The sequence below is a fragment of the Caloenas nicobarica genome, chromosome 1, assembly GCF_036013445.1.
Source record: "Caloenas nicobarica isolate bCalNic1 chromosome 1, bCalNic1.hap1, whole genome shotgun sequence".
In the NCBI taxonomy this organism is placed as follows: Eukaryota; Metazoa; Chordata; class Aves; order Columbiformes; family Columbidae; genus Caloenas; species Caloenas nicobarica.
In genome coordinates, this window is record NC_088245.1 from 203,931,328 (window position 1) to 203,958,106 (window position 26,779).

General features: G+C 39.6%; 2 protein-coding genes across 7 annotated transcripts; one reads left to right on the top strand and one right to left on the bottom strand.

The window, feature by feature from the left end:
* Nucleotides 1–1,422: 1,422 nt before the first annotated feature.
* ANKRD49 (ankyrin repeat domain 49) lies at nt 1,423–4,184 on the bottom strand. 4 transcript variants are annotated; one of them, XM_065650745.1, is made up of 3 exons: nt 4,086–4,184; nt 3,235–3,505; nt 1,423–2,372 (listed from the first exon to the last, which is right to left on the bottom strand). In XM_065650745.1, the coding sequence occupies exons 2-3, from the start codon at nt 3,490–3,492 to the stop codon at nt 1,914–1,916; spliced, it is 717 nt and encodes a 238-aa protein (XP_065506817.1). In that variant the 5' UTR covers nt 3,493–3,505; nt 4,086–4,184; the 3' UTR covers nt 1,423–1,913. The 4 variants fall into 4 exon arrangements, with proteins under 4 accessions (XP_065506817.1, XP_065506827.1, XP_065506835.1 ...); XM_065650755.1 differs by having other exon boundaries at nt 4,035–4,087; XM_065650763.1 differs by lacking the exon at nt 4,086–4,184 and adding an exon at nt 3,808–4,004.
* Nucleotides 4,185–4,339: 155 nt separating this feature from the next.
* On the top strand, nt 4,340–25,578 carry MRE11 (MRE11 homolog, double strand break repair nuclease). Of its 3 annotated transcripts, XM_065658691.1 has the most exons (20): nt 4,340–4,455; nt 4,808–4,922; nt 5,394–5,526; nt 6,432–6,592; nt 7,210–7,297; nt 8,205–8,346; nt 10,198–10,312; nt 11,390–11,575; nt 12,068–12,239; nt 12,947–13,027; nt 13,547–13,673; nt 15,521–15,624; nt 16,400–16,573; nt 17,747–17,809; nt 18,743–18,959; nt 19,880–19,963; nt 21,959–22,011; nt 22,468–22,535; nt 22,914–22,992; nt 24,132–24,274. In XM_065658691.1, exons 2-20 carry the CDS (start codon nt 4,903–4,905, stop codon nt 24,180–24,182), a joined length of 2,118 nt encoding a protein of 705 aa, XP_065514763.1. In that variant the 5' UTR covers nt 4,340–4,455; nt 4,808–4,902; the 3' UTR covers nt 24,183–24,274. The 3 variants fall into 3 exon arrangements, with proteins under 3 accessions (XP_065514763.1, XP_065514762.1, XP_065514764.1); XM_065658690.1 differs by lacking the exon at nt 22,914–22,992 and having other exon boundaries at nt 24,132–25,578; XM_065658692.1 differs by lacking the exons at nt 4,340–4,455; nt 4,808–4,922; nt 22,914–22,992 and having other exon boundaries at nt 5,455–5,526; nt 6,451–6,592; nt 24,132–25,578.
* The last annotated feature ends 1,201 nt before the right edge of the window (nt 25,579–26,779 follow it).

The following is a 26,779-nucleotide window of genomic DNA, read 5'->3' on the forward strand; positions in this document are numbered from 1 at the left end:
GCGCAGGACAACAGAGTGTTTTGTTACAGCTCTCATGCTGAGTGACAGTACTTCAGGTCTTACCTTCACTTTTCAGTTCAATTTGGTTAACATAAAGAAGCAAGTTCCTCCACTCTTAAGTTACAGACGGGAAAGCTGAAGCTCAAAATCATGCAGCATGCCATTACCATGGGAAAATACTTAGCGTACTAATTCCCATGCAATACAGATCGTGTACTGGGCTGACAGCATTGCTGAAGTTCTACCAGTAGTAAACCACTTGATCAAAAAAATCTACCTGCTCGGAGTAGTTGTTTTGAGATTACTGGTACTTAAAAGCGCTCACGCATTAAATACTTGCATTTAGTATTGATTTTTGTCCGAAATTTACACTTGAACCAAGGTGGGGGAAAGAAAAAAAAAAAAAGAAGACAGGGATTGTACATAACTGGACCTCTCACAGGTAGCTAAATGATCCAGAGAGGTTGATTCTCCAGAAGAAGTTGAAAGACTGATACAGATTGATACAGCTGATGTGAACAGTAACACAGGTAAATTAAACTCTCAAACTAACTCTGAAAATCATAGAATTTTTTCCTTGCTGGCAGAAGGGCCGAACTGGCAAACTGAAGCAACAAATTAAGATATCTCTTGAGAAAATTTATAGTACTAATTATTATTTTTCTGTTAAGTAAACCAAGTAGCACTCAGTGCTACGACTTGCTAAGAATGCTTCAGATGAAGGGTCCCTGTCTTTACTGCAAACCAGCGAGGTTCTGGCTGGCAGGACTGCAGAGAGAAGCTGCACTCAGCTGCACACTGAAGGCCTCAAAAATCTAAAGAAACCAACCAACCCACTCACCCACCCTCACCAACACCATGAGTTTGGTTAAATGATGGCAGCCAAATTCATCAGAACTTTTGGAAACCCCAATCAGATGTGAATGAATGCCCAGGATCAGCAACACAAGCTATCCCAAATTAAAAAAGGTATAAAATAAGAAAATAAATGGTCTGGAAATTAAGGAATTTTGAGGAAAAATACCAGTAAAGTTTTCAAACTATGCTGATGTCCTAATATTTGAGTTGGAATGAGAAATTCGCCTCGGGGATTCAAAGGTGGAAGAGAAACACTGTTGAGTGTGTCCTGAACTAAATTAGCTGTAACTAAATCTGACACAACAGTATGTTGGCTGTTTATCCTCATACAGTTGAAGTTTACTTGTTCTAACTAATGCTGTATCCATGACATTAAAACTTGACTCCTCAGCTTAGTTTGTAAGGGAAAAGTAAACAGGATCATTACAGAAAGTCATTTCTTTGAAAAGTACCATAAAAAAATATACTGAAACTATTTTATCATCCTATGAATAACGCTTTTAATTGATGAACAGGCGATTGCACTGATAATTGAGCTTTCAATTAAAAATGACAACAAAATACTTAGGGTTGAATATTTTATTTTATAATAAGCCTTACACCAGGATCACTAAACATTTTGTGTATCACCCAAATAAGTTACATTCATTCTGAGCTTTCATGCAGTTTTGAAAAAGTTACATTTCTCAAAAAATAATTTTCAAGTCAGCTGTAATAAACTGCAAAACCAAGCCAGAATTTTCTCACATCAAGTCAATATTTGTTTTCCCTCCTGCTGTGACAGTACAGACGAATTACAAAAGCCCCTCCAAATTCACACTAATTAAACAGAAACTGGCTGAGATTACTGGGACTTTCTCAATACCATCAATAACAGTAGTAACACTTCAAAGTCTGAGCAAGACCGCTGAGTTGCAAGAAGTGATGTTTTGCCTGAGAATACTGAAATATCTTACTCGAAAACTTCATTGCAAAGAGACAGACCACCACTGATGAACGTGCAGAACACAAAGAAGAGGCAGCAAACCTCACATTCACAAGTGTAACCACAGCTTTTAGGGGGACACAGCATTTATACAGTCCTCTACTATTTCAAAAAGGTAGTGATATATATCGGTCCTCCGAGCAATGTCGAGGGCAGTTTCATCCAGGTTGTTTTTCAGGTCTGCCTTCACATAGCGGTTCATCAGCAAGAGTTCAAGGGTTTCTCTGCTGTTTTTGTTCCCCGCAGCAATATGCAATGGTGTCAGCAAACCATTCGTCTGGGCGTTGATGTCTGCGCCCTGCTGAAGCAGGAACGCGGCCACTTTGGTGTTGTTCCACTTGCAGGCGCTGTGCAGAGGCGTCCAGCCGTCCACCGTCTGCGCATGAACGTCGGCCCCTTGGGCGACCAGCTCGTGTGCCACCTCCAAGTGCCCACTGTAGGCAGCTCGGTGCAGAGGAGTGTACTGGTCTTCATCGCGAGCATTCACAGGAGCCAGCTTTTCAGAAAGGAGCCTCCTCACTGTACTCAGCTAGTTAAAGAAAACAGGTAATTTAATCTGAAACTCTGCAAACGAGACATGTGGCTTTTACTGTTCTGGAGTTTTACGGAACAACAATTACCATCTGTCTCAAAAAGGCTTAAGTGCAACAAGAAATTTTAAAATTAAAGCAGCTATTGTTACCGGAGTGTTGGTTTTTTTTTGTTTTTTTTTTTTTTTTTTTAATGAGTTTGTGTTTGATTTGGGTGGGTTGTTTTGTTTTCTTTTTAAACAGATAGAACATGAAACCTACTTGCAATGCCTTAGGAATACCTTTCCCTTACACCTTCTCCCCATTCACTGTGAAGACATAAGTACCTCCACAGAACTGTAGATGGAGCTGGTGCGTCTAAGAAAGACAACTAATTAAAATAAATGTACACAAGGGTGTAATAAGCTGCGTAACAGGAACCTTGCTTGTCTGTCCCTCACTTCCAAGAACAAAAAGGGTTGGTTTTTTTTCCATAAAAATATAGGAAAACAGTCACCCATTATCTGCATATGGAGCTTTTGAGAAAATAAAATTTCAGCTACGCCCTGTCCACCCAGTGAAAAGGTTTACTTGCCAGGAAACAAAAAAAAGCCTGGCATGCCTTCAGTAGATAGAAGTTTAAGAAGAGTGCTGTTACTTGAACTTTGAACTACAATCACAGAAAGCTAATGAATCCAGATATATTTTAGTGTGGGGGCTACAAAGGGAGATGTTTTACATACAGTTGCTTTGCAAAACTGGATCAAAATAGTTCAGAGAGAGAAAGGAAAGTGTAGTGAAGTTTTTGTTGATGAAACTGTAGATGTCTGCACAAAATAACATTCATGTCAGTGATACATACCAACAGAATAAATACCTTACCCGATTGTTTTCAGCTGCCCAGAGCAGCAGTTTCTCTGGATTTTTTTCCATTTTTTTTTCTTGCATTTCATACCATTCCTCACTTCTTTCTTGTTCATCATCGTCATCATCAGACTGTCCTGACCAGCAGCTCTGAGTTCCTACAGGAATCAAATGCCTGTGCGTCTCCAGCAGTTCCAGTTGGTTAAAATTCTCCAGGAAGTCTTCGAACTGGTCGCTGTCATCATCTTCGTCATCGATTTTTTTGTCCTTATTCATTTTCAGTTAGCACCTGTAAGTGGCAGATACAGAATTATATTTATGAGAGCTTTTACTGTTTTCTGTGCACTAATTGTCGAAAAAAACAACTGATGGATAATGCAGATATCAGCGACACCACGAACAGCGAAACTCAAGCACAAACTCCATGTTCCTCCACTAAGCCGGGCTCTGCCAGGTTCCCCAGTTAATATCCGTGCAACACAACCACTGTGCTATCGCGACATGGACACGGCATCGCCGACAGACGCGCAGTGCGAGGCCGAGCAGCTGTTCTGTTACAAACAAAGATTTGGAGAAAACACCACATTTTACAGCAGCGCTTGCTCCTCCCCGCCCCGCCCGGCGATCCTCGCTGCGCTCCTTCTGCCCTCAGGCCCCGAGCGAGGGCCGGGAGCTCCCGTCCGCGAGGGCCGCACCGCCCCGGGAGGGCCTCAGCGACCCCCCCGGCGCCCAGCGGCAGCCCGCCCCCGAGGCTGGAACCGGCGCCACTCCCGGCCCGGCCTGCAGGCTGCCGGCCCCGCTGCCCCCCCAGCACTGGCCGTGGCTCCGGTGTCCCCGGCCCGGCCCCGCTGCGCTGCCGGCGAACGCACCTGCCCCGCGCGTCGCCGGGGCCACCCGCGGGGCGGGGCCACCCACGGCCGTGCGCACGGCCCCGCCCCGCTCCGCAGAGCCGTCCTTCCGGCCCGCGCCCGCCAGCGGACGTGACGTAGGCAGGAGGCGAGCCCGGCCCGCGGCTGAGCCAACCGCGGCGGCCCCGCGGGAGAGGCGCGGGGCGAGCGCGCGCGCTTTGAGCGGGGCGGCTCTCGCGAGAGCGGCGCGCGGGCCGCCGCGCCGGGCCCCGCCCTTCTCGGCGCCATGGAAACGGCGCGTGGCGGCGGGCGGCCGCGCTGAGGGCCCGGGCCCGGCCTGTGGAGGATCGCGGCCTCGCCCACTCCCTCCGTGCTGCCCCGCACTCCCCAGGTACAGCGGGCCGGTTGCCGCCGCCGTTATTGAACCCGGTGTGGCGGTCGTGCTCGTCCCGGTGCCTCCTGCCCGATCGCGTGTTGCGGTCGTTCGTGGGAAGTCGCTCGTTCCCTGGGGTCTTCCCGGTGGCTTTGCCGGGGAGGGAGGCGCCGGGGGCAGCGGCGGGTTGCCGGGCGGCCGGTGTGCGAGGGCAGCCGTGTGTCCTGCGAGTGGTTAAACCAAGCACGGATCTCTCCTCAGCCTGAGGTTTTTTGCAAGCGAGATTTACCACAAAAAGGCTGGGTGGCGTAACTGGTCGCCCAGCTCCCTGTGCCCTTCCTTCTAATTCGTTTGTGTTTTTGTCTGCTAGACTGTACACAGCACTTGTGAAGATAGAAACTGACTTCCTGACCTGACTTCCCAGGCTGTGCCCAGAGCCTTTTTGTGAGGAGTCCCGGCAGGAAGATGAGCACCATCAGCTCGCAGTAAGCTCCTCTGGGCTGCAGCTCTGTGCAGTTCTGTCTTTTGTATCTTTGGAATAAGTTAAGAACTCAGAACAGCATTTATATTTTCCCTCAGGTCCTTATGATCATCGTACTTTCATATATATATGTAGATTGGCACTGGAAAGAGAGAAGCTGAATGTTTGTTCACCAAGTCTTTTTAAAGGCATAAAACATACAAAGGATTCTTTAGTTTTTCTTTCGATATTTCTGAGAGACGGTTGCAGCCTTTGTAGGATGATTGGGGTAATCAAATCTTCAAACTGGTTTGGTGAAGTGCTATTTGCAATGGAAGTCATGAAATATTTTGAGAATATTACAGGAATTATATTTTGATAGAGTTTAATAACTTCTTGTGTCTTTAATGACTTTGGAGTGGACAGCTTACATCAGTAAAATCTGTGTTGAAATTCTAAAGTAGCTCTCTAACACAAATTTTCCTGTCTTGTTCAGGGATGATGAAGATACCTTTAAAATACTTATTGCTACTGATATTCATCTTGGCTATTTGGAGAAGGATCCTGTTCGTGGAAATGATACATTTGTAACTCTTAATGAAATTCTGGACCATGCTCAAAAAAAGGAGGTAAGTACCACTTTTTGGAAAGTGAAGGAGTGAGACTGTGGAAAATACATTCCAACCTGCCAGAAGCTATAAAGCTTAGTCCTACTGCAATCCTTATTAATATCAAATTAAATGACTAAAATATTTATTGCAAACAGTAATGTTTCTGTTTTAGCAACAGGAAGGCCTATTCCTTTGTGAGAGCATTCTTATTAAATTATGACCCTGGTTGCATTAACCGTGTTTTCAGATTGCCTGCGCCAGTTTCAGTGGTATTTAGAGACTGTTTGTCACCGCAAGAAGAGAAAAAAATTGGGAATACTGAGGGTAATAATACAAAGTCTTCAGACAATTCACAAAGTATAAAAAAAATGTTAGAAACTTTTAAAGTGTTGCTTCTGGTCTTAAGGATTGAATGTTTCGTAGTAAACTTATTTGTAATTTTGATGAAGATGATTTTTTTTCTAATGCTTTTTCAAAAGCTAAATATATATGCAGAAACTGCAGCTAGTACCCTCTTAAAGTAAGTATGGCGATAGCTGTTGATTTCTTCTCAGTACGTGCCACAGCAATGAAAAGATCATGTACCTCTTCAGGCCTGTCAAAGAAAATGTTCAGGAGCCATCCTGGAGACCCTTATTAAAACGCTTCTTTTTTTCAGCACTATCAGTTGTTTTCTCCTATAGCTGTTGATAAATGGGTCTTTTGGGGGTTGTTTTTTTTAAGATTTATAATTTAGTTAATGTTTATTTCTTGAGGAAATTAAATACTGTGTCTGCAACTATCAACTCGTTTTACCTAGAAGTCCAGATATGAGGAGATATGTGCAAGTCCTTAGAAAAAATAGTTTAAACTATTTGCTTAAAAGACTTTCAAGGTAATACAAAATATTGTATTAAAATAATAGAGCTTTTTGTTACATACAGGTGGACTTTGTTTTATTAGGTGGGGACCTTTTTCATGAAAACAAACCTTCCAGAAAAACAATACACTCTTGTTTGGAGTCCCTAAGAAAATACTGCATGGGTGATCGTCCTATTCAGTTTGAAATTTTGAGTGATCAGGCAGTTAATTTTCATTACAGCAAGTAAGTATGTTCCTATAAGTCATGGTGTAAGGGTGAATATGTTGTGATTTTTATGATTCATATCCTCTGTGACTGGAACCTTGAAGTTTTAGGCCTGTTTGTGTGGGACAGTTTACAGGATGACTTAATGTATCATCTTTTATAATCGAAGTCTGTAAAGGAATGCACACGATTTTTTGAGAAATTTCTGAACGTGTTGTGACATGTAATACACTTACGTAATGTATAGTTTCTATCCTGCAAGTACGGTGCAAGTAAACCAATTTACATGGGTTGCTGCGGTAAAATCAGCAGAGTTCTGAGTGTGTAAACAAAGCTTGCTTGGCTCAGTCTGCTGCATTTGCATGTACCACGCAATGTGTTGTACAGTTCTTTTCACAGGCTTGCTCTGAAAAAATAGGATCTCTTTGCTACCCTGTTCCCAGTGGGAAGAGCCATTCCAGTCCATGAATAAGAGTTTCCTTACGCCGTGCAGCTTAAGCTTACTCACAGCCACTTAGTACTCGCTTGTGCTGCTGCCGTGATTTATTTGTGATTATGTCATTTTGAAGAGAATATTGGGAATTGTCCACAAATTTTCGGATATAGCTTGACCTTTTTTTCCTCTTCTCGTTCAGGTTTCCATGGGTGAATTATCAGGATCGAAATCTCAACATTTCTATTCCAATTTTTAGTATTCATGGCAATCATGATGATCCCACAGGGGTAATTATTATTGTAATCGTACTATACTGTTATATTAGAAAAATAATGTTATAGAAATAGAGACTTGTATAGAAATACGGTTCTTGGAGAATAGGCTATTTTTAGTCAGTTGTTCCACTCTTCATGTAGATATTTTGTGTATCTTTAGGAATTGTGTTAATTAGTCACAACAAGTTAAGCGTGACTTTTGAAAAGAGAATGAAAAGAAATTAAGGGATTTGTATGAACTATGTTTAAATTCTTAATTTACATAGATTTCTGTCATTGAGAACAGTCACTTTTCACACTAAGAAGTGCAGCATTTCAGAAAGTTTCTAAAATAATTGTGTCTGTAGAAACTGAAAGCTTTTTTCTTAAAGAAGGGGTATTTCAGTACTTTGACTTGTGTATATAGAATTGATATGCATCTTATATTTTCAAGGAAGGTAATCTAATAATGATGAAATGCTACTTTAAAAATCAACTAAAAGTAAGCAGGAAAAGGACATTTAGAAAGCAGTGAAGTGTGTGTATTGAATTAATAATTTTCCATTTTATATCAAATAACAGTGTGTCATGGAAATGAGCGTTTTAACAGTAGAAGTTTAACTTTGGACCTACTGTGAAGTACTTAGCTTAACCAGATAATTTTCTGTAGTAGTTTTGGATACTTGGGTCTGGTCTTGTTTTTCTGAATGATTTAATGTTTGATTTATTGTTGCTTGAAGCAAGACTTGTAAGGAAAAGGGGTTTGCTTCTGTACCTATGATTACTAAAAAAAAGCTAATATATGTGGCGGGTTTTTTCAACTGCAGAAGTTACTTAAGGAAAGATACTTTCTCTCCCTTTTGATGTTGTTTCACTCAGACTTAAAAGACTAAATGTTCTGTTCAGAGTTTTTATATTTGTTTCTTAATATTTTCTACAGGCAGATGCACTGTGTGCATTGGATATTTTAAGCTGTGCAGGATTGTTGAATCACTTTGGACGTTCAACTTCTGTGGAGAAAATAGATATCAGTCCCATTTTATTGCGCAAGGGTAGAACAAAAATTGCTCTGTATGGCTTGGGTGAGTATTAGTCTGCCAGACTGACTGGACTGTTCGTGTATTACTGAACCTCAGTAGGTCTACATTAAGTTGGAACAAGCACATAGTGCTGCAGCAAACATGAAGGTCTAAATAATGCTAAATTAATGTGCATCAATTCTGTAAGTGTCAGGTTTCTCCTCCTACTTTGTTGTCACTGGCTGACAGGGTTTTTTCTTTGTTGTTTTTTTGTTTTGGGTTTGTTGTTTCTTTTTGGTTTTTTGTGGGTTTTTTTGTTTGTTTGCTTTGTTTTTGTTTTTTGGGGTTTTTTGTGTGTTTTGGTTTGAGTTTTTGTTGGTTTTTGTCGTTTTTTGTTTTGGTGGGTTTTTTGGGGGTTATTGTGTGTTGTTTGTTTTATTTTAAAATAAATCTTTCAATAACTTTCTTTCTATACTTTTATTAAGTGAACCCTGCTTAAGTGAGCCATAGATAGTGCCTGTGTATCAAGTCAGGGCAATCACACTCTTAAATCCTCACCGTGGTGTATTAAACCTACTTCCTCCTGTTTAGGTAAAACTTAAACACTGTATGTTCACCTGCCATTTTGGGTATGTTTAAAACCTAAACTGAGCAGAAACCTAATGTCTGACTTGTCTGTCTGAAGTAGTTTGTAACTAACATCTGTCACAGGTAACCTTAATTTCTTTAAAGAACCTTATGAAGAGTTTCATATTTTAAAGGTGGTCTGTGGTGGGTTTTCAGCTCCAGTTTGTCCCTTTCTATTTTCTCTTCCACCTTCCTCTTACTTGAAATGGTTGTGTTTGACTGCTTTCTGCCTAGAGAAGTTAACTGTTAAGATCTTCATTTTTTCCCTCTGGTTTTATATCCAGTCATCAGTGCTTAAACACTTGTTTTCAAGTAACTTTTATAGCTATAATTTAAGTTCTAGTTGGCCAGGATTTCATGTGTTTAATGAGATACTTTAAAAGCTTGCTTGATATTCTAAGTGTTAGTAGTGAGGGTTCTAACACTACAATATAAAAGTCTTCAAAAAGCATTTTAATTTTTAATACTCAAAATCATTACTGGGAAATGCAGCAACTCTCTAAAGTACGGGTGTTGCTGCACGAAAATATTCGTGAGATGTTTCTTTGAGCTTCTGCCAGGATTATATACCCTCTTGACTTTCTCTGATTCAGACATCACTTGTTCTTACGCAAAATATGTAAACTTCATATGGAATTTATTGAAATGCATTGTGAACACTGGGTATGGTTGGTTTGTTTAGTGTGTATTTGTTTGTTTTCCCTTGTTAAAAACATCAAGGAAATAATCAGTGACAAACACTTCAGAGGTACTGCAGACTTTTTCCTGCCATGTGGGAAAGCACAGACTTTGCAGAATTCATGGTTTATTTCTTGTTCTGTAAACAATTTCAAAGTATGTTTAAGAACTCCATCTCTACTCAGTTGTATCTGTTTGTAGACTTCACCTTACAACAAAATATACTGCTTATTCTGTCAACAAGAAATAAAACACCTTTTCTGATATTTTAAATTCTGCACATACTCAGTTTTTTGGCACAGAAAAGTGGCAAGAGGTCTCAAACTAGTTGTAGTTAATGAAACTGCTTCTAGCAGTTGTTTAAAGGTAGATTTCACGTTAAAATGTCTTGTTTTCATATGTCTGTCTAGTAAAATAGCAGATTTATACTTTGATCTGTTCAAATTCATAATCACGCCTCAGACTTCTTAGGTCACGAAGATGAAAATCTGGTCATGTCACAAAGTTGTGTTCTTCCTCTTTTTAATAGAGTTGCTAATAAAAACGCTATAAAAAAAGAGTTGGTTTACCACACAGAAATGATTTAATGCTTTGTTTTGTCTCCTCCAGGAGCTATTCCAGATGAGAGGCTGTATCGTATGTTTGTCAATAAACAAGTAACCATGCTGAGACCAAGGGAAGATGAAGATAGTTGGTTTAACTTGTTTGTGATTCATCAAAATAGGTAACAGTATTGAATGAATTACAGTGACTTGTAAACTTATTGTGTTATTTCATTGAACTGCCTTGAAAAGGGTAGGTGAGAAAGCCAGCTATGTTAGTTGATGCTTCTTGTGAGTATCTGGTTTCTTAAGATTTTCCCAAATGAAAGCATTGTTCCACAGCTCTTCTTACAGAAGAATCATAAAGGAAGAGTTCAAATCAGTGAGTTGGAAATGTTGCGAAATCTCTTTCCAAACGCGTATAGTTAAGGACAGGGGAAGGTTTGTAGGGTAAGATGTGTGTAGTTAAGTCTTGTCTGCTTGTTAGAGCTGAAAGAGTATTAAACTTCATATTGTGTTTTCTATCCTTGTTTGAACCATGATTTGACAAGTACCATATCTTCACTTGTGCTGCTCTGCTTTATGGTTTCTCTTGAACAGAGGAGAGGTAGCGTGTGTGCCTTCTGCCTGCACACTTCTCCCAGCAGTGGTAGTAGAAACAGGCAGAGTTCTTTTCCAAATCCTTTGGTATAATTTTTCCTGAGTAAGGGCACAATCCTCATGTGCAAGTAAGGGTCAGGCAGAAGTAAACAAATATATAGTAGCTCAGATAACCCCGTGTACTATCTCTGTACTGTAAGCTGAAGGAGCTCTTCTTCCTCCATCTCCTCTGTCTTCTGGAAAGGCATGAAGGGTGGTGTGTGCCATGTCTGTTTAATTCAGTGGTTTTTACCCCACCATTTAAAAAAATAAAATAAAAGGCCATGAGGTGCTATGAAAGCATTCAAGTGGAAAAAAACCCTGAAGTCTTGCAAGCCAAGAAAGAATAAAAGGGAGATCCAAATAAAAGGAGAGGAGCAGCAAAGAATGAGCTGTGTAAGTTGCATTTTTGTTTAACCAAACACTTTAAACAATAGCATAAGGAATACATGTGATGAGTACTTGATGTGAAATTTACATCAGGTATTTTTCCTGGCAGGTATTTTTCCTGGAGTTTCTGTATCACTTCAAACCACACTGATGTTTTTCTTCTCCTTCACTCCCCCCTTGCCTACCTGTGACTGTTAACATTCTAACTATTTTTCTCTTTTCTTGAACAGGAGCAAACATGGAGCTACCAATTACATTCCAGAGCAGTTTTTAGATGACTTTATTAATCTTGTCGTGTGGGGTCATGAACATGAGTGCAAAATAGCTCCCTGCCAAAATGAACAGCAAGGTTTCTATGTTTCTCAGCCGGGAAGTTCAGTGGTGACATCTCTGTCCCCTGGAGAAGCTGTGAAGAAGTGTGTGATTTTTTTTTTTTTTTTTTTTTTTTTGTTGTTCTTTTTGTTCTTGCTTATCCCTTGCCTTATGTCTCTAATGTGTTGTGTTGAGAAAGGAAAATTCTTCTACTAAGTATGAAAAACTTGTTTTATAGTGTGGATTAGTTTCAGAGTATGACATAACAAATGGAGTAGATGAAATCAGTGCCTGTAATAACTTTTGCCTTATTTAGGGTTAAACCTAACATTTGAAGCAAATGGAACTTTTCTAGGAGGAGTTACACCTGATAAAGTGGAATATAAAGAACTGTGTACATGTGCTCATGTATGGAACAAGCACAAGCTAAATATAAGAGCTGAAGTTTGGAAGAGCCAGCCTTGAAGTACAGATCCAAGAACTTCCTATAGCTTTTAAACTCTTGTCCCTGAAAAGTAAACGTGAATTTAAAACGTATTTTTATACCATCATTTTCTTTATTTTGTCTTTTAGTAAGTTAACCTTCCTCCTTCCAGGCACATTGGTTTGCTGCATGTTAAAGGGAAAAAAATGAAAATGGAGAAGATTGCGCTAGAGACAGTGCGAACTTTCTACATGGAGGATATTGTTCTAGCTGATCATCCAGATCTTTTTAATCCTGACAATCCTAAAGTAACTCAGTCAATACAAGCATTCTGCATGGAGAAGGTAACTTGTAATGCTAACAGCGTATGGACAGGGACTGTGACTGGTTTTGAGTCTGGAAGTTGAGAAATCTTATGTTTTGCCCTGTATTAGTGAGACAGGCAATGTTTCCATAGGAGGCTTCATTCCATGACATTCACTGCAGCCTTGGCTTCCAGATTCCTTGACTGAGATGACCTGTTGAAGTAGGCTGCAACTGCTTTACGGGAGTGTCCGTATTATCTTTGTACAAAAACTCTTGCCTGAGAGTGGGGCAGCGTTGGATGTGCACTTTGGAACCAGCATAAATACATGTACCTAAACCCTGAGAGCTGGGCTGTGCAGTGGAAAGTGGCACAAGTAACTTAACAGGTTTATTAATTGCTCTCGGTTCTCATGTCTGTATAAGTCTCTTCTTGCTTTTACCTGGAACTAGAAATTGGGTGAAGGATAATGGCTATATAGTAAAACAGTGTGAATCATCAGTGATGTAGATATTGCTGGACTATGCTGTATCTGAAAGACAAGCCTTTCATTATGAATTTTTTCTCATTCATTCTTATGACTTTTGGCTGAATACTGGTACATATGTGTGTTCAGGAACGAGATCACATCCTCTATCTATTTTCATAGCTCCCTCCTGCAGATGGATGTGTTTTAAGTTCTACTTGAAGGGTTCAGGCATCTGCAAGAGAATAAAGTAGAACTGAATTTCCAATTCTACTTCATAGGTTGAATTTATGCTGGACAATGCAGAAAGAGAACGCGTAGGAAATCCACGGCAGCCAGAGAAGCCTCTCGTAAGATTACGAGTAAGAAATTTTTCAGTTTGGATTGCTTTGTTTTGGAAGGTTACTGTGAAAATTTTCAAAGCAAAGTCATGCTTTTTGTATAAAAACAATATATAAAATTTCTTACTGTGTACAGGTGAATGTAAATCGCCTTCATACAATGATTCTATTTGCCTATGGTATAACTAGTCACTGCTGGTCTGAATAAGGGGATCAAAAGTGGCTTTTTACAGAGAAGTTTTGCTTAAGCCATGTTATCCTGTGTTTGTTCCTAATCTAATTTATGGAAACTTTCCTGATGACTAGTAAATGAAACAAATTAGGAGCAAGTTGTTAATCTGGGCTGTTACTAGCTATTCTGCTATAATTATTTATTAGCGATTGTTATTAATTAACTATCCTGCATAGTTTAGCAAAGCATTAATTTTAGGTTGACTTATTTTTTACTTTAATTTTTCCTTTGAAGAATAATAAAAGCGATTTGTGTGGCTTCTCTATTTCTGCTTGTTTCATATTAAAATTTTTCCTTTCCTCCCTTAGGTTGATTATACAGGTGGCTTTGAACCATTCAGTGTCCATCGTTTTAGCCAGAAGTACATGGATAGGGTGGCTAACCCAAAAGACATCATACACTTTTTCAGGCATCGTGAACAAAAAGAGAAAAATGGTAAGGAATGCAAGGAATCATTGGCTTGCCTTGGTTTTCATTTTTCTTCCTTTTATTTTATTACCCAGAGCTTGCAAAGGCTTGGTATCTACCATCTCATGTGTTATAGGAGAAGTAAAGATGCATAGTCTCATTTAAGTGTAAATATTGCACAAGTATTTCTGGCTTCCTCTAAAATTCTAATATTCAGCACAGCATCTTCTGACAGTTATTCATAAATAATTCCTTTTTCTTTGGTGTCAAACCTTATTGAGTTGCTTATAGTAATATATAGAGCCCTGTACCAGACTGAGTTACTCCATGATTCTATGATAATTACCATGAAAGGCATTAAATGTCTCACTCCTGAGACTTCTCAGAAAGAGATGGTTGGTTTGGGGCACTTTGCAGGAAAAGAGGCAAGTGGTGTGTTTTTTTTCTTTTTTTTTTTTTTTAATCTTGTTGCTGTAGTATTTAATTTGTTTATACCTACAGTACTAATGGAGGTGATGGACTCGAGAGGTATTTGTATATTAAAAAACCAAAAAAGGTCTGAATGTACAACAGCATCTTTTTTGCCCTAATTAATCATGTGGATGGGGTGCTCTTGGCTTTTTAGTCTGTTCCAAGTATGTCTCTATTTAAGCATTTGTATAAAACAAATAATAGCTGTTACTATTGTAGCGTTTCTCCCTGTGCCTAGAATTAACAAATGGTTAATAGATGTTGCCCAAATACTGGATTTGAAATAGTCACTAATGAAGATACAGCTTGCACAAGAACATACTGTGCTAAATATCTGTTAATATTTCACAATAGTATGTACTCCAGATTTTACTCCAGTTTTTACTTACACTGTTATTTTTCTAAAGTTCAAAACATCATGTTTCACGAATAAAAACTGCTTTTAGTGAGGTTTTTTTGAATTATGCCCTATTGATTGTGGTTTATTTTGCCTTTTTTTTAATAGTTGCATAATCTCATTAACATTTTCAGAATAGAAGACAACTACCACATCTGTCACCATGTTTCATAAATACATTTTAATTTTCCTAATTAACGTGCATCTCAGCTTCAGGAAGGGAATGTGAAAAGAATACTGTGGTTCTTTGTGTTACGTTATTAGCTATCCTCTAATACAAGGGAGGTGGCTAATAAAGCAGTCAGACTTTTCAGTGTATGTGCACATAATGCTGTGTTTCAGTACAGGTAATGTTCATGAGTTCACAAGTTGTTATTGTTTCTTTTGTCATAGCTGCTTATAGAAGGCTGACAGAGCAATGTTGTGTGCTTGCATGTGGCAAATGTCTAGAAGTAGTCAGTAGTCACCATATAGTACTTTTCATTGTATATGGTAACCTCAGCTGATTATCTGTGTCATTTTGCTCTTGTTCCTATCTTGCTGCCCAAGAATGAGGGGCAGCCTTAGTGAACTGTGAACATTTTCTACTAAAAGTCAGTGTGCTTTGGAGGAAAATTTTTCTCTAGAAACAAAGTTACTTATTAGAAAAAAAGTTATTTATTAAAAAAAAAGAAAAAATTGATTTTCTTCCCTCTGTGATATTCTAGAGTTTTGTTGTAATAACCTTCAAGTTGTAGTGTTCAATTGATAATTCCAGACATTGGTAGTTAGAAGAACACTTCGTATCTGCTAGAAGTGGTGTTGTCTTGTGCGATTATTGTGGCTGTTGCATTTGCCAGTGTTTCCAGACAATAGAATCTACAGTTAGAACAAAAAACCTTCACATATAAAAGGGACCACAATTTTTAAGATGCCTATGTTAATCTTTTTTCCTATTACTCTCAGTGGGTTGATAATAAAAAGCTGCAAAAGTGGGTGACGTTGCCACTGTGCTTTTCTATTGTAGACAGTGAACTTAATTTTGGAAAACTGGTTAGCAGACCAGCTTCTGAGGGGATGACGCTGAGGGTGGAAGACCTTGTAAAGCAGTATTTTCAGACAGCGGAGAAGGTATCTTTCTACCTTTTATGTTTTTTGTTTTTTTAATGAGATATCATCCTTTTTTTTTTTTTTTTTTTTTGGTACATATTGTTTTCTTAATGGAACTAGTGTGCCCTGAAAAGACTCTGACATTCACTAAGAAGTCAGTTTATTTCCTCTATAGCTGGACTTGAATTCCTGTGAGAAGTACGTCTTTAGTTCACAGGTAACTGTTGTATGTAGGTTGTATAGGGTATGTGAACACGTGCTAGTTTGAGAACATTATGGTAACTCTTCATGTGAACTTGCAGTGTCTGCTCAGTGCTAAATGACGTGTTATGTTCTTAGAGGAGAGAGGTGTGAGGCAGCACCCTCCGAGTGTAATTTAGCATCTGTAATAATTCAGGGCCTGTTTTTAATAGCATTTTTATGTCTGCAAGTTGATCTTGACTTTAGTTTGAAAAAGGGAGGGGAACTAGGCAAGAATGGAGTTTACCTTCTCTCAGCAATACTTTTCAGAAAAATTATTTAAGATATGACTAGCGCTGTAGTTTCCTTACTGTTTATGAAACTTTTTTCTTTGAGTCTGGAAAATATTGTGTTACGTAGGTGTAACATGCTAGTAACAAAAGGGTTGTAACTGTATTGTGACAAGTAACATGTTTGCTTATTGCTGTGCTTTTCTCTGAGTGAAATCTTCAATGCATTTTACTGGGTTTGGAACCAATTTAATGCAATATCTATCTGAAACAACTTTCTTTGGTGGCAAATACTTCTTAACAAAATGTTTTCCCCAATTATAAAGAAAGTACAGCTTTCACTTCTAACCGAAAGAGGAATGGGAGAAGCAGTGCAGGAGTTTGTGGACAAAGAGGAAAAAGATGCCATAGAAGAGCTGGTGAAATTCCAACTAGAAAAAACCCAGAGGTTTCTTAAGGAACGTCGCACTGATGCAGAGGAAGAAAAAATAGATGAGGAGGTAATATTCTGTTAATGTTAATTCCTTAGGAGAGGTCAAGACAGATAGTAGAAAAAAGAGCTCTCAAACGTGATGTGTGTGTGGAGCACGTGCAACACTCTCCTAGTCATTTTCTGGAATTAGTAAATATGGTGATGTTTCAGATACATAGTTTAAAAGCGCGTATTGAAAATGGGGTTTAGGTGTGCTTATACTGATTCTCGCTTTATTTTCACATGCATGCATAGCAAAAATCTGTCACTCTAATATATGTAGAACGATATATATCTCTCTGCTGTGAGAAAGATGGTAGATATAATATCTTCTCAGCTTTTTCATATTGGCTTAGGGAAGGGTACAAGAACAGGGTAAGCACAAACGGAACTTATCCATCAGGTGCTCAACTGACTTCTAACTGCTTGCAGCTCAGGTTCTCCCAGACAAACCAGGTTTATGTCTATCTAATAATCCTTGATAGACTTCTCTGTCAATGTGTTGAGCTTCCACTTGAGTCCCTGTATTCAGTTGTAATATTCAAGCATTTTAAGACAAGTTGTACTGCAGTTTAACTGTGTAAAGAATAATTTGGTGGAGGGAGGAAGGTTGCATCTGCCTACTTTCTTGATGATTGCTTTAATTCATGAGGGGTTGAAAGAGACCATAAACAATCAGTGCCTGTAGGCTTTCTGTGCCACTTCTGAGCATTTCCTGGTTGTCTTTTGGGCTAGTGTATTCTTGCCCTCTTACCCATCATGTCTTTTTCCATACCTGACAAGTCGAGCTTGCTTAGGTGTACATGTACTGCAACGTTTGTCTCCTCAATATAATTTTTTTCTGTCTTGCTTCTTCATCTCTACCCTATATTTTTCCAGTTATTAATATTCCACTGTCCCTTATTGTCAAATTACATATGCTCTCCTTCTCCTGAACATAGTGTCTCCTACTTTTCATCATGTCCCAAGCTTTTTTTCTCCCCAATGATGTAGATCCAGTTATTCATAGAATGTGAGATTCTTAAACTGTAGGACAGCATGAAAAGGCTCTAAACAAACCACTCAGTTATTCTTGCACGCTTCTTCTCTTACGTGAGCTTGACTTCAGAATTCAGTGATCAAGACTTCTCACAGTGTTTTGATTATTGTATGAAATAAACTGTTATTTTGATGGGAACTCTCTTTTTTTTTTTTTATTCAGGTGCGAAAATTTAGGGAGAGTAGAAAAAAGAATACTGAAGAAGAAGATGAGGAAGTTCGTGAGGTAACTCCTTTGAATTTTGAACACAGGCTGAAGAATGGAATGGTGACTTGTGCATATGATTGAAGTCACTTAGCAATACTTCAGTATTGTCCTTGCCAAAAAGTCCCTGTCTGCCTAGGGAAGATTAGTAAGTCTTTTTGAAATCTTCCTTGGTATAATATGTACCTAAGCTACTGCTCAATTTGGCTTTTGAGATCTCTTTCCTTGTGAAAATTTGGGAACCCGAATGCTCAGTTGTTCTTGCTTTGAACTGAGGTTAGACCAGGCAGGTTCCCCTCAGAGGTCTGTCATCTGAAACTATTTGTGATCCCACCACCAGTGGGTGTGTGGATGGGCCGTATTGAGTGATGTTACTGAAACAAGTTGGTGTTATTGGTAAACCTTTAGGTACTGTCATCCTCATCAGCAATCTCAGATCTTAGAGTCTCAGATCTCCCAGAGATCCATATCTAGATTACATATGTCTTTCCAAAGAGGATTGCCAACCATTGATGGCATTGGTGTTCTTTTGTCTTTGCAATCTATGTGAGGCTAGAATGAAATTGTGAAGAAAAAGGACACCTGGGGTGAGGTTCAGTTCTCCTAATGTGAGGTGTCTTCCCGTGAACTAGTTTCCTTAAGCACCCACTGTCGTCAATGAAGATCAAGTCAATGGAGCCCAGAGGGTCCTTCCCTGAGCAGCTGCACACAGCTGACATAGGCTGACCTGAACTGTTCACCCAACTCCACTGACAATGTATCACATTAGCCACACATTTAATCAAACAGATTAAATACTGTCCCTGCTTTATGACAGACTTCCTTGCCATCCATAATGCTGTGGATTTGGGTCTTCTGAGCCTCAAGGGTTTAGAACTACGTATCACAACTAGGATTTAACAATGGTGTGTTTCATCATTTAAGATTCCTATTGTGCTTATTGTTCCATTTCAGGCAATGACCAGGGCTAGAGCACACAGATCTGAGGATGCAATTCTTGTCGCAGCCTCCAGTGATGAAGAACTCATGGATATGGGGATGAAAGGCACTGGTGATTCAGATGATGGCTTTCCTGCAACACTGAGACGAGGAAGGGGTCGGGCAAGAGGTAGGGCAAGAGGTGCAAGAGGACAAAATTCGACAGCAAGAGGTTCATCTCAAAGGGGAAGAGGTAAGAAAAACTTCCCATTCTTTGTATTGCAGTTTCTGACTTTTTTCTTTGAAAGGTGACTCTCTTCTGATGCTTCTGTCAGGTGGAAATTTGTTGCTTAAGGACTCCTACTGGAAAAATTCTTCACAAATATTTTTGGTATATTACATGCAGTTGACTGTCTTACAATGCTTAAGTTGTGACTTTTTCACAGGGTGTTCAAAAGAAAAATATCTTGCTTCCCAGCTATGGAAACATAATAGACTCCTAAAAGATGCATTATTGGGAAGGTCTGTGCAATGAAGTGCATGGGTAAACCTTTGTTACTGCTAAAGATAATGGATCTGGTCAAGACAGAGAGGAGGTGTGGATTGTCTCTGTCCTAATGCCATTTACAAGAGACTTCATTGTCTCTAGTGACTGAGAAAATGGGAAGTGTTTCCTAAGCAAAATGAATTAAATAGCTCCTTGGCTATGTGTGATTGTGCACTTTACAGTTATAGCTGTATTTCCATTAAGTATAAATATATATATAAGTAAAAAAAAATTAAAGATGGGGTCTTGCAATAATGTGCTCCTTTGAGTTGTCTCAGTACTATGCCCGAAGGCCTAAGAGCACGATGAGTTGAACCACAGGCAGTCATCTTAGGACTGGTTTGGTTAGTGCATTTAAACTAGTTCTCTGAGCATGTTTTCCCATGCTGCTGTGATCCTGTCAGAACAGGGGCGGGCGATGAGAGGCTGGGGTGGTGGGGCTGTGGATGCTTGGCCCAGAGCAGTTCTTCTGCATGTAAGGAGGGCTCTGATTCAAGGGAGAAAGTGAAGGAGTAAAGAGGAGTGTATGTTTTTAAGTGACTTCCCACTCAGTAATGAAAGACTAAAGGGGGAAAAAACACAAAAACCCACTGAACAGACTTGCGTGTTGTTTATTATCCCTACAGGAAGCACTATCCAGGAGTCAGCTACTAGAAGCAGAACCTACAAGCCTGTATCTGTGCCTGCCAAGAATATGTCTATCATGGATGGTAGGCTGTTAGGGAATAGACTGCCTTAGCTCTTGTTGAATTACTTGGTATACTGCTTTTTGTAGAACCTGTTTAGAAACTCCTAATATAGAATTCACTTAGCATAAATAAGTTTACTTAGCATAAATAAGTTTACTTAGCATAACTTCTGCAAGCTCTGAATCACAGAATGGTTGGGGTTGGAAGAGACCTCTGGAGATCATCTAGTCCAACCCACCTGCTAAAGCACGTTCACCAGAGCAGATCACACAGGAATGTGTCCAGGCAGGTTTTGAATGTCTCCAGAGAAAGAGACTCCACAACCTCTCTGGGCAGCTTGTTCCAGGGCTCTGGCACCCTCAAGGTAAATAAGTTTCTCCTCATACTCAGATGGAACCTCCTGTGCTTCAGTCTGTGCCCATTGCCCCTCATCCTATCATTGGGCACCACTGAAAAGAGTCTGGTCCCATCCTCTTGACATCAACATTTAAAACTTTCTGCTTTATAAAGTAAAAAAGGCCTCAGAGTCTTCAAACTATATAACATAAGGGCAACTGTGTCTCTGGAGATAAATAAAGGAACAGAGCGGTGTCTAACAGAAGAGGAGAAACTGAAGAATGTTTTGACTATTGCCAAGAATTTGTTTTCTCCAGCTGCAGGTGCAAAATAGCAACCGAAGGCCAGAGCTTTAATTGACAGCCTGCCTGACAAAAATGAAGAGATCCAATGAAGAATGGGGAGATCCCAGACTCTAATTTTGCAGTTGGCCCTGAGTGATGTACAGGGGCTGGGGACTTGAATTGTGGGGGTATAATTGTCCAAGTTTTTCTCTGCTGAGGGTCCCTCTTCAGGAGACACCAGCTCAAGCTGCTCTACACTGTACCTTGTGAATATATTCTTTATTTTAGAAGAGTTTCTGGAATTCATGCCTGAGTCTCTGCTACAGGAAACCTAGGGGAAAGGAACTTAGCTCTAACACAGGCCTTCAATCTGTCCATTATTCTAATCTGCTCTCTCAAATTGTAGTGAAGGTGTTTATTTAATGATGAAGTACCTTAATTGCCTTTATTTCTATTAGTCCAATTCAGCTGAGAGAATCTTTTGGTTCTGATAAAACAGAGTAACTGACAGTGATGAGAGAAAGAAAAATGGAGGGCAAAAAAAGGAATAATGATATCCTGCTATCATGGAGTAAAATGAAATGTTTCAGGAACTTCTGACTGGAACTGGAAACAGAATGTCTGACTATATGCAGTTCCTTAAGGAATAAGCATAGAAGGAATGTGACTTAATAGCATCTATTTTATGCAGAGTATTCCTCAGTGAATAAAAAGTTTAAACTTGACTGATGTTTAAAAGTTACTAGGCTTTAACGCAAATCCATTTAGTCTTACATTGTAGTAGGTTTTAAAGATCCCGGTTTTTGCCAGGGAAGAGAAACTTATCTGTGATTTAAGCCACATATATGAGAGTAACCCTTCCTTGCTACAGAGAACATCCTCTGAGGAAACAGTGTAGATAATTGGAGTATTAAAGAAGAAATACTGCTTACAAATCTGTACATGAATCACACACAAAATACCCAAAGGTAGAGCGAGTTTTAAATTAATCAGCAAGCTACCTACATTTTAAATTGCTCAGCAAATGACTTAAAATACTGCAGAGAAATCAACTTTAGCAGATGCATTAATGTCTAAACTAAGTGTTAGACATACAGGAATATCAATTATAGTAATATTTTTCCTCTTAACTGAAGTTTCTGAAGGTATTTCAGCCAGACCAGGGAGCACTGGCTCCTGCACAGAGGCTTAGATCCCTGGGTTGTCAGACTCTAGCAAAGGCTTAATTTATGTTTTGTTTTGGGCTTGGGAGGGGTTTCACTTGTTTGTGTTTGTTTTTCAGAGTATTTTGCAGAGGAAATGCATGCTAAGCAGCTCTTAAATAAAAGAATGATATAACATTGTTTGCGTTTTATTTTGTGAGCACTTTAAAAATATTACGTTTGTTTTATTCCAGCCTTTGCGTCTTTGAAACCAGAGGCCTCCTTGAATTCATCTAGATTATCTGAGGTAAGAAGCATCTTGCATGAGTGAAGTTGTGCTGCATTTTGCTGTCTTCTGATGTGAAAAATAAATATATGGTCAAAACATTAACTTAAACCAGCAGATGTTCCCACGCTATCAGTTTCAGCAGTAAGTTTCTGCTTGTTTATTTGTAGATCTTTTGTACCCTTTTTTGGTATGGGGTCTATCTGAGAAAAACAAAGACTGTAGTCTAAGATCAAGAGTGTATGTACGTGAGTATTTTTGGGGTTTCTGCAAAATCAAAGATCTGAAGAGCGAAACCTGTGCTGTATTTGCACATTGTACAGTTCTAGCCTGGAGCCCTGTCAAGTGTATATTATAATTAAGTATATAATTGAGGAAAAAAAAAGGTGCTGCATTATAGTACAGTAGTATTATGCACTGTATCTCTGCAAGAATAAATTCTGTCAAAAAGCTTGATATATTATATCGTTTTTTCAGGATATTATAGATGATGACTCCGATCTAGAAGACATTTCTATGGTTCCTTCTTCCAAAGTAAATCAAAGGTTGGTATGTTTACTTCATGAATGGTACCTTGACTGCCTTATTTCTGATTGGGAATCAGCTGAGCCCGAGGAGCTGATCTGCTACCTGACACAAACAGATTTTCAATAAAGTCATAATGCTATTTACAGAATTTATTTAAATTTTTACCTGTTAATGTGGATGATCTTTCTATAACAATAAATTGATCTACTGATTGAAATAAGGTAGGTCAGGGTTTTAGAATTCATGTTAGTTTGAGAATTTGAATTACTCTGCTTACTGTTATTTGTACTCAATCTGTACTGGTGGTCCAAATCTAAGTTGAAGTGGAAGTTACTGGAGTGTCTGGTAATTGAGAACACGCTGATGCCTTTTTTTTTCTCTTTGTATATTTCAAGATTGTCAACTCCATCTTCACTTAGTAAAAGGGGTTCACAAAGCCAAACATCTAGAGGAGTTGATTTTGAGTCAGATGAGGTATGGTATATAGTGGTCTTTTTTTCTTTCATTTTGTGTAAATTTCTATAGCTTACTGTTTTGCAGTTATTTGAATAAAGCATTTCAGAGTAAAATTGATTTTTTTTTTTTTTTTTCACTAGCAGGGCTAGATTATTGCAACCAGCTTTGATTAGACTACATACATAATCATCAATAATAAGGATAAAGGGGACCTCAGGAAAATATTTAGTTCTTTTTCACTTCAGTTCTTAATCAGTTAATTTTCATTCCTGAGATGTGTGGAATAGGTTCTTTTGCCTGGGAAAGAAAGTAATTGTAGCCTCTTTTAGTGCCTGGCTATGTCCTTTTATTTATTCTTGTAAAAGGGAAGAATTTTTTTTTTTTTTTTTTTTGCATTTAAAAATGGCTATTTTCCAGGCCACTTTATAGTTTTATTGTTGCAAATGACATAAATACACTTAAATAAAAACACCGCCTTCAAGTTTAAGATGTCTGTTCTAGCAGTATGTATTTGAACTGCTAGGAAGTGGCTTCTTCCATAATTAAACAAGTAGAACTTTTACTCACAGTTTTGCACTGCATAGAATACACATTATACTGCCCAGCACTGTGCCACTTGTTTTCAGACTAGCAAGTGGTCACGTATGATCAGGGTCCCAGCCTCAACATGGTCGCATGTTGGACACTTGAGAGAAAATCTTACATTCTTGCCCCTTCTTTCCGCTCTGGTATCTCCTCGTGCCTGAAATACAAACCCATGTTTGCTTGAACATGCAGAAAGGAACAGTATTTTTGATTCATGCAAATCTCAGTAAATTATGATGTGTGATAGGTACATGGACATAACATCATTGAGGTAGGTGCTGCTCGTAATTATGTTTTTGTATGTCACACCTGAAATATAAATTGTTCCTCATTTCAAAGTAGCTGTTCTGACCATATTGACGTAAACTCAGTTTCTATTCTCTGCACATTCATGATCTGGACTTTTAAGTGAATGGATAATGTCTTTCATATCAAAACCAACAAAAACAGGTCTGTCAGAAAACACGGAATAATGTAACCAGGCTTTCTATTTTAATCTAAAGGTGACTTGACTTTTTCTGACTCAGAATGCGTGCAAGTTCTGGTAATACATACCTGTGTGCAAATTGCAGGATGAATTTGATCCGTTCAAAAGCACTGCAACGTCAAGAAAATATAAGTGATTCCTGGCTCCCTGTACAAGAGAGAAACTTGAAGTTGGTGAAGAACATGAAAAGCAGTTTGCAAGGCATTCTCTGTAAAACATTTCTCTGTAAATTATGGCTTTTTTTTTTTCAGTGGCACCAAATTTGGTATAATTTGTGTGTTGGTTGCTTGATGCATTAGACTAGAGTGTCTAATATTCTGAAGTACTGCCTGAAACTGCAAGTTCTTACTAAAACTTCCAAAAGCCCGTTTTCTTTCTGAGGTGGCGATGTAAATAACAATCATATCTTTTATAGAAAATTCAGTCTCTTGGGGCTTGCATTTTGCAGTAAAATTGTAGTAGTATGGAGGTGTGGATATGGACATTGACTCAGTCAGCAGAACAAAACTTGTACTTCTTTACAATTTTTCTGTGGATACCACTGAAGAGTAAGAGTTTGACTCAAAAATTCAGTTTTTAATATTGAAGCTGGAAAATGTTCTAATACTTCCAACTCTCCTAGCAGAACTAAACCCACAATTGCACTGTTATTAAATGTCATAGTATATGGTAACAAATTCTGCTCTGTAATTCAAAAAGTGCCAAAGATGGAGTTGTCAGATTTTACCCTGTCAAGAAGATGTGAGGGCAAGAACCTTGCGGTTTCGCCAGGAATGCTGCTTGAAGAATAAAGCAGTTGAGCCAGTAATGGGCAGGATGTTGCCCTTTACCTTTTTCTTAGCTGACATTTTTCAGGTTTTTATTTCCGCAGTCCACTGCCTCAGTAACTCTCCTAAAATGTCATCACTATGTTCCGAATGTTCTCCAAATGAAGCTTTTAAAATACAGTGTTGTATTCACAGTGGGGGAACCACTCCTTCTGTTGAAGGAGCCAAGACCTAGACCTGCTTCTCTTCTCTTTCCACCTCTGTACACCCCACTCCCAAAAAGTGCTGTTCTAAAGCTGTGGCCAGTAGAGCTAATCAAGGAAAAGGCGGAAGAATTCATCAGCCACACCCCAGCAAGTCAGAGAAACACTAAATACATTGAGTACTCACAGCCTTGCCTTTGTATTTTTAATTTCTCCTTCAAAGAGATGGGATTTGGCAGTTGTGTTTCTCTGGCTCTCACTGAATGTGACTGTTGTTACTTTGCTTTCACATATACTGTAACAAGGAACCTAAATGAGCCTTGAGCTTCCTGAAGACTTCCATAAAAATGATAAAGACCTGCAAATCTCTAGCAACTTACTTACTTAGCAACTTACTTACTCTAGCAACTTACAGTGCAATTGCTTAAAGTATTGGCAAATAACTTATTAGTCTGGCTCTTTCCTTTTATTAGGGGCTGACGAAACTATAATATTACCTATGCAATTAAAAAGCCGCTGTAAATACCCTTCAAGATGAGGGTCTAGATTTTTTTTTTTTAAAATAAACGATTTCTGTTAAGTAAATGTCAGTTGCATGGACTACATTGAATCTGAGAGACTGAAGTTTTTAAAACATGTTGCTGCTTTCTGTTGCTATTCACATGTGCTGGCTCTGGCTGGGTGGAGGCTGCGACGGCCCCATGACGGCCAGTGGGCTGGAGGTGGGCAAGAGTTGGGAGGGGACACGGCCAGGCCAGCTGACCCCAACTGACCACAGAGATGCTCCACACCATATGATGTGCTCAGCAGTACAAGCTGAGGGAGAGGAGGAGGGATCCCATTTGTTGTTAAGGCACTTGTCTGGCAAAGCAACCACTACACGTGCTGCGGTGACTGGGTGTCACCTGCTGATGGGACGTAGAGGGTAAATCTTCTTTTTATGCTTTGCTTTCATGCACGACCTTTGCTGTTTTCCATTAAACTGCCTTTATATCCATCCGTGAGATTTTCATCTGATTTTCTCCTCCTGTCCTGCTACGGATGGGGAGTGAGCGGCTTGGTGGGCTCTTGGCAGCCGCAGAAGGTCAGCCCACCACACCAAATTAAACCTGTTTGGTTATAAAGCCTTAAATTATATCGTTTATTGTTTCACTAAGGTCTTAAATGGACTCTTATCTTTTAATATTGCAGGCACCTCCTAGGCAAAGATTTTAGAAAAGTATATCATAGAATCATAGCATGTCCTGAGTTGGAAGGGACCCACCACGATCATCGAGTCCAACTCCTGTCCCTGCACAGGACAACCCCACAGGTCACACCGTGTGTCTGAGGCCGTTGTCCAGTCTCTTCTTGAACACTGTCAGGCCTGGGGCCGGGACACCTCCCTGGGGAGCCTGTTCCAGTGTCCAGCACCCTCTGGGGGAAGAACCTTTTCCTCATGTCCAACCTGAACCTCCCCTGGCACATCTTCCTGCCGTTCCCTCGGGTTCTGTCACTGGTCACCAGAGAAGAGCTCAGCCCTGCCCTTCCTCCTCCCCTGGTGAGGAAGCTGCAGCCGCCATGAGGTCTCTCTCCCCTCAGTCTCCTCCAGGCTGAACAAACCCAGTGACTTCAGCTGCTCCTCATACAGCTTTCCCTCCAAACCCTTCACCAACTTCATAGCCTCTTCTGGGCACTCCCCAGTAGCTTTATATCATGTTTACCCTGTGTCACCCAGCCCTGCACACAGGCTCCAGGTGAGGCCGCCCCAGCGCAGAGCAGAG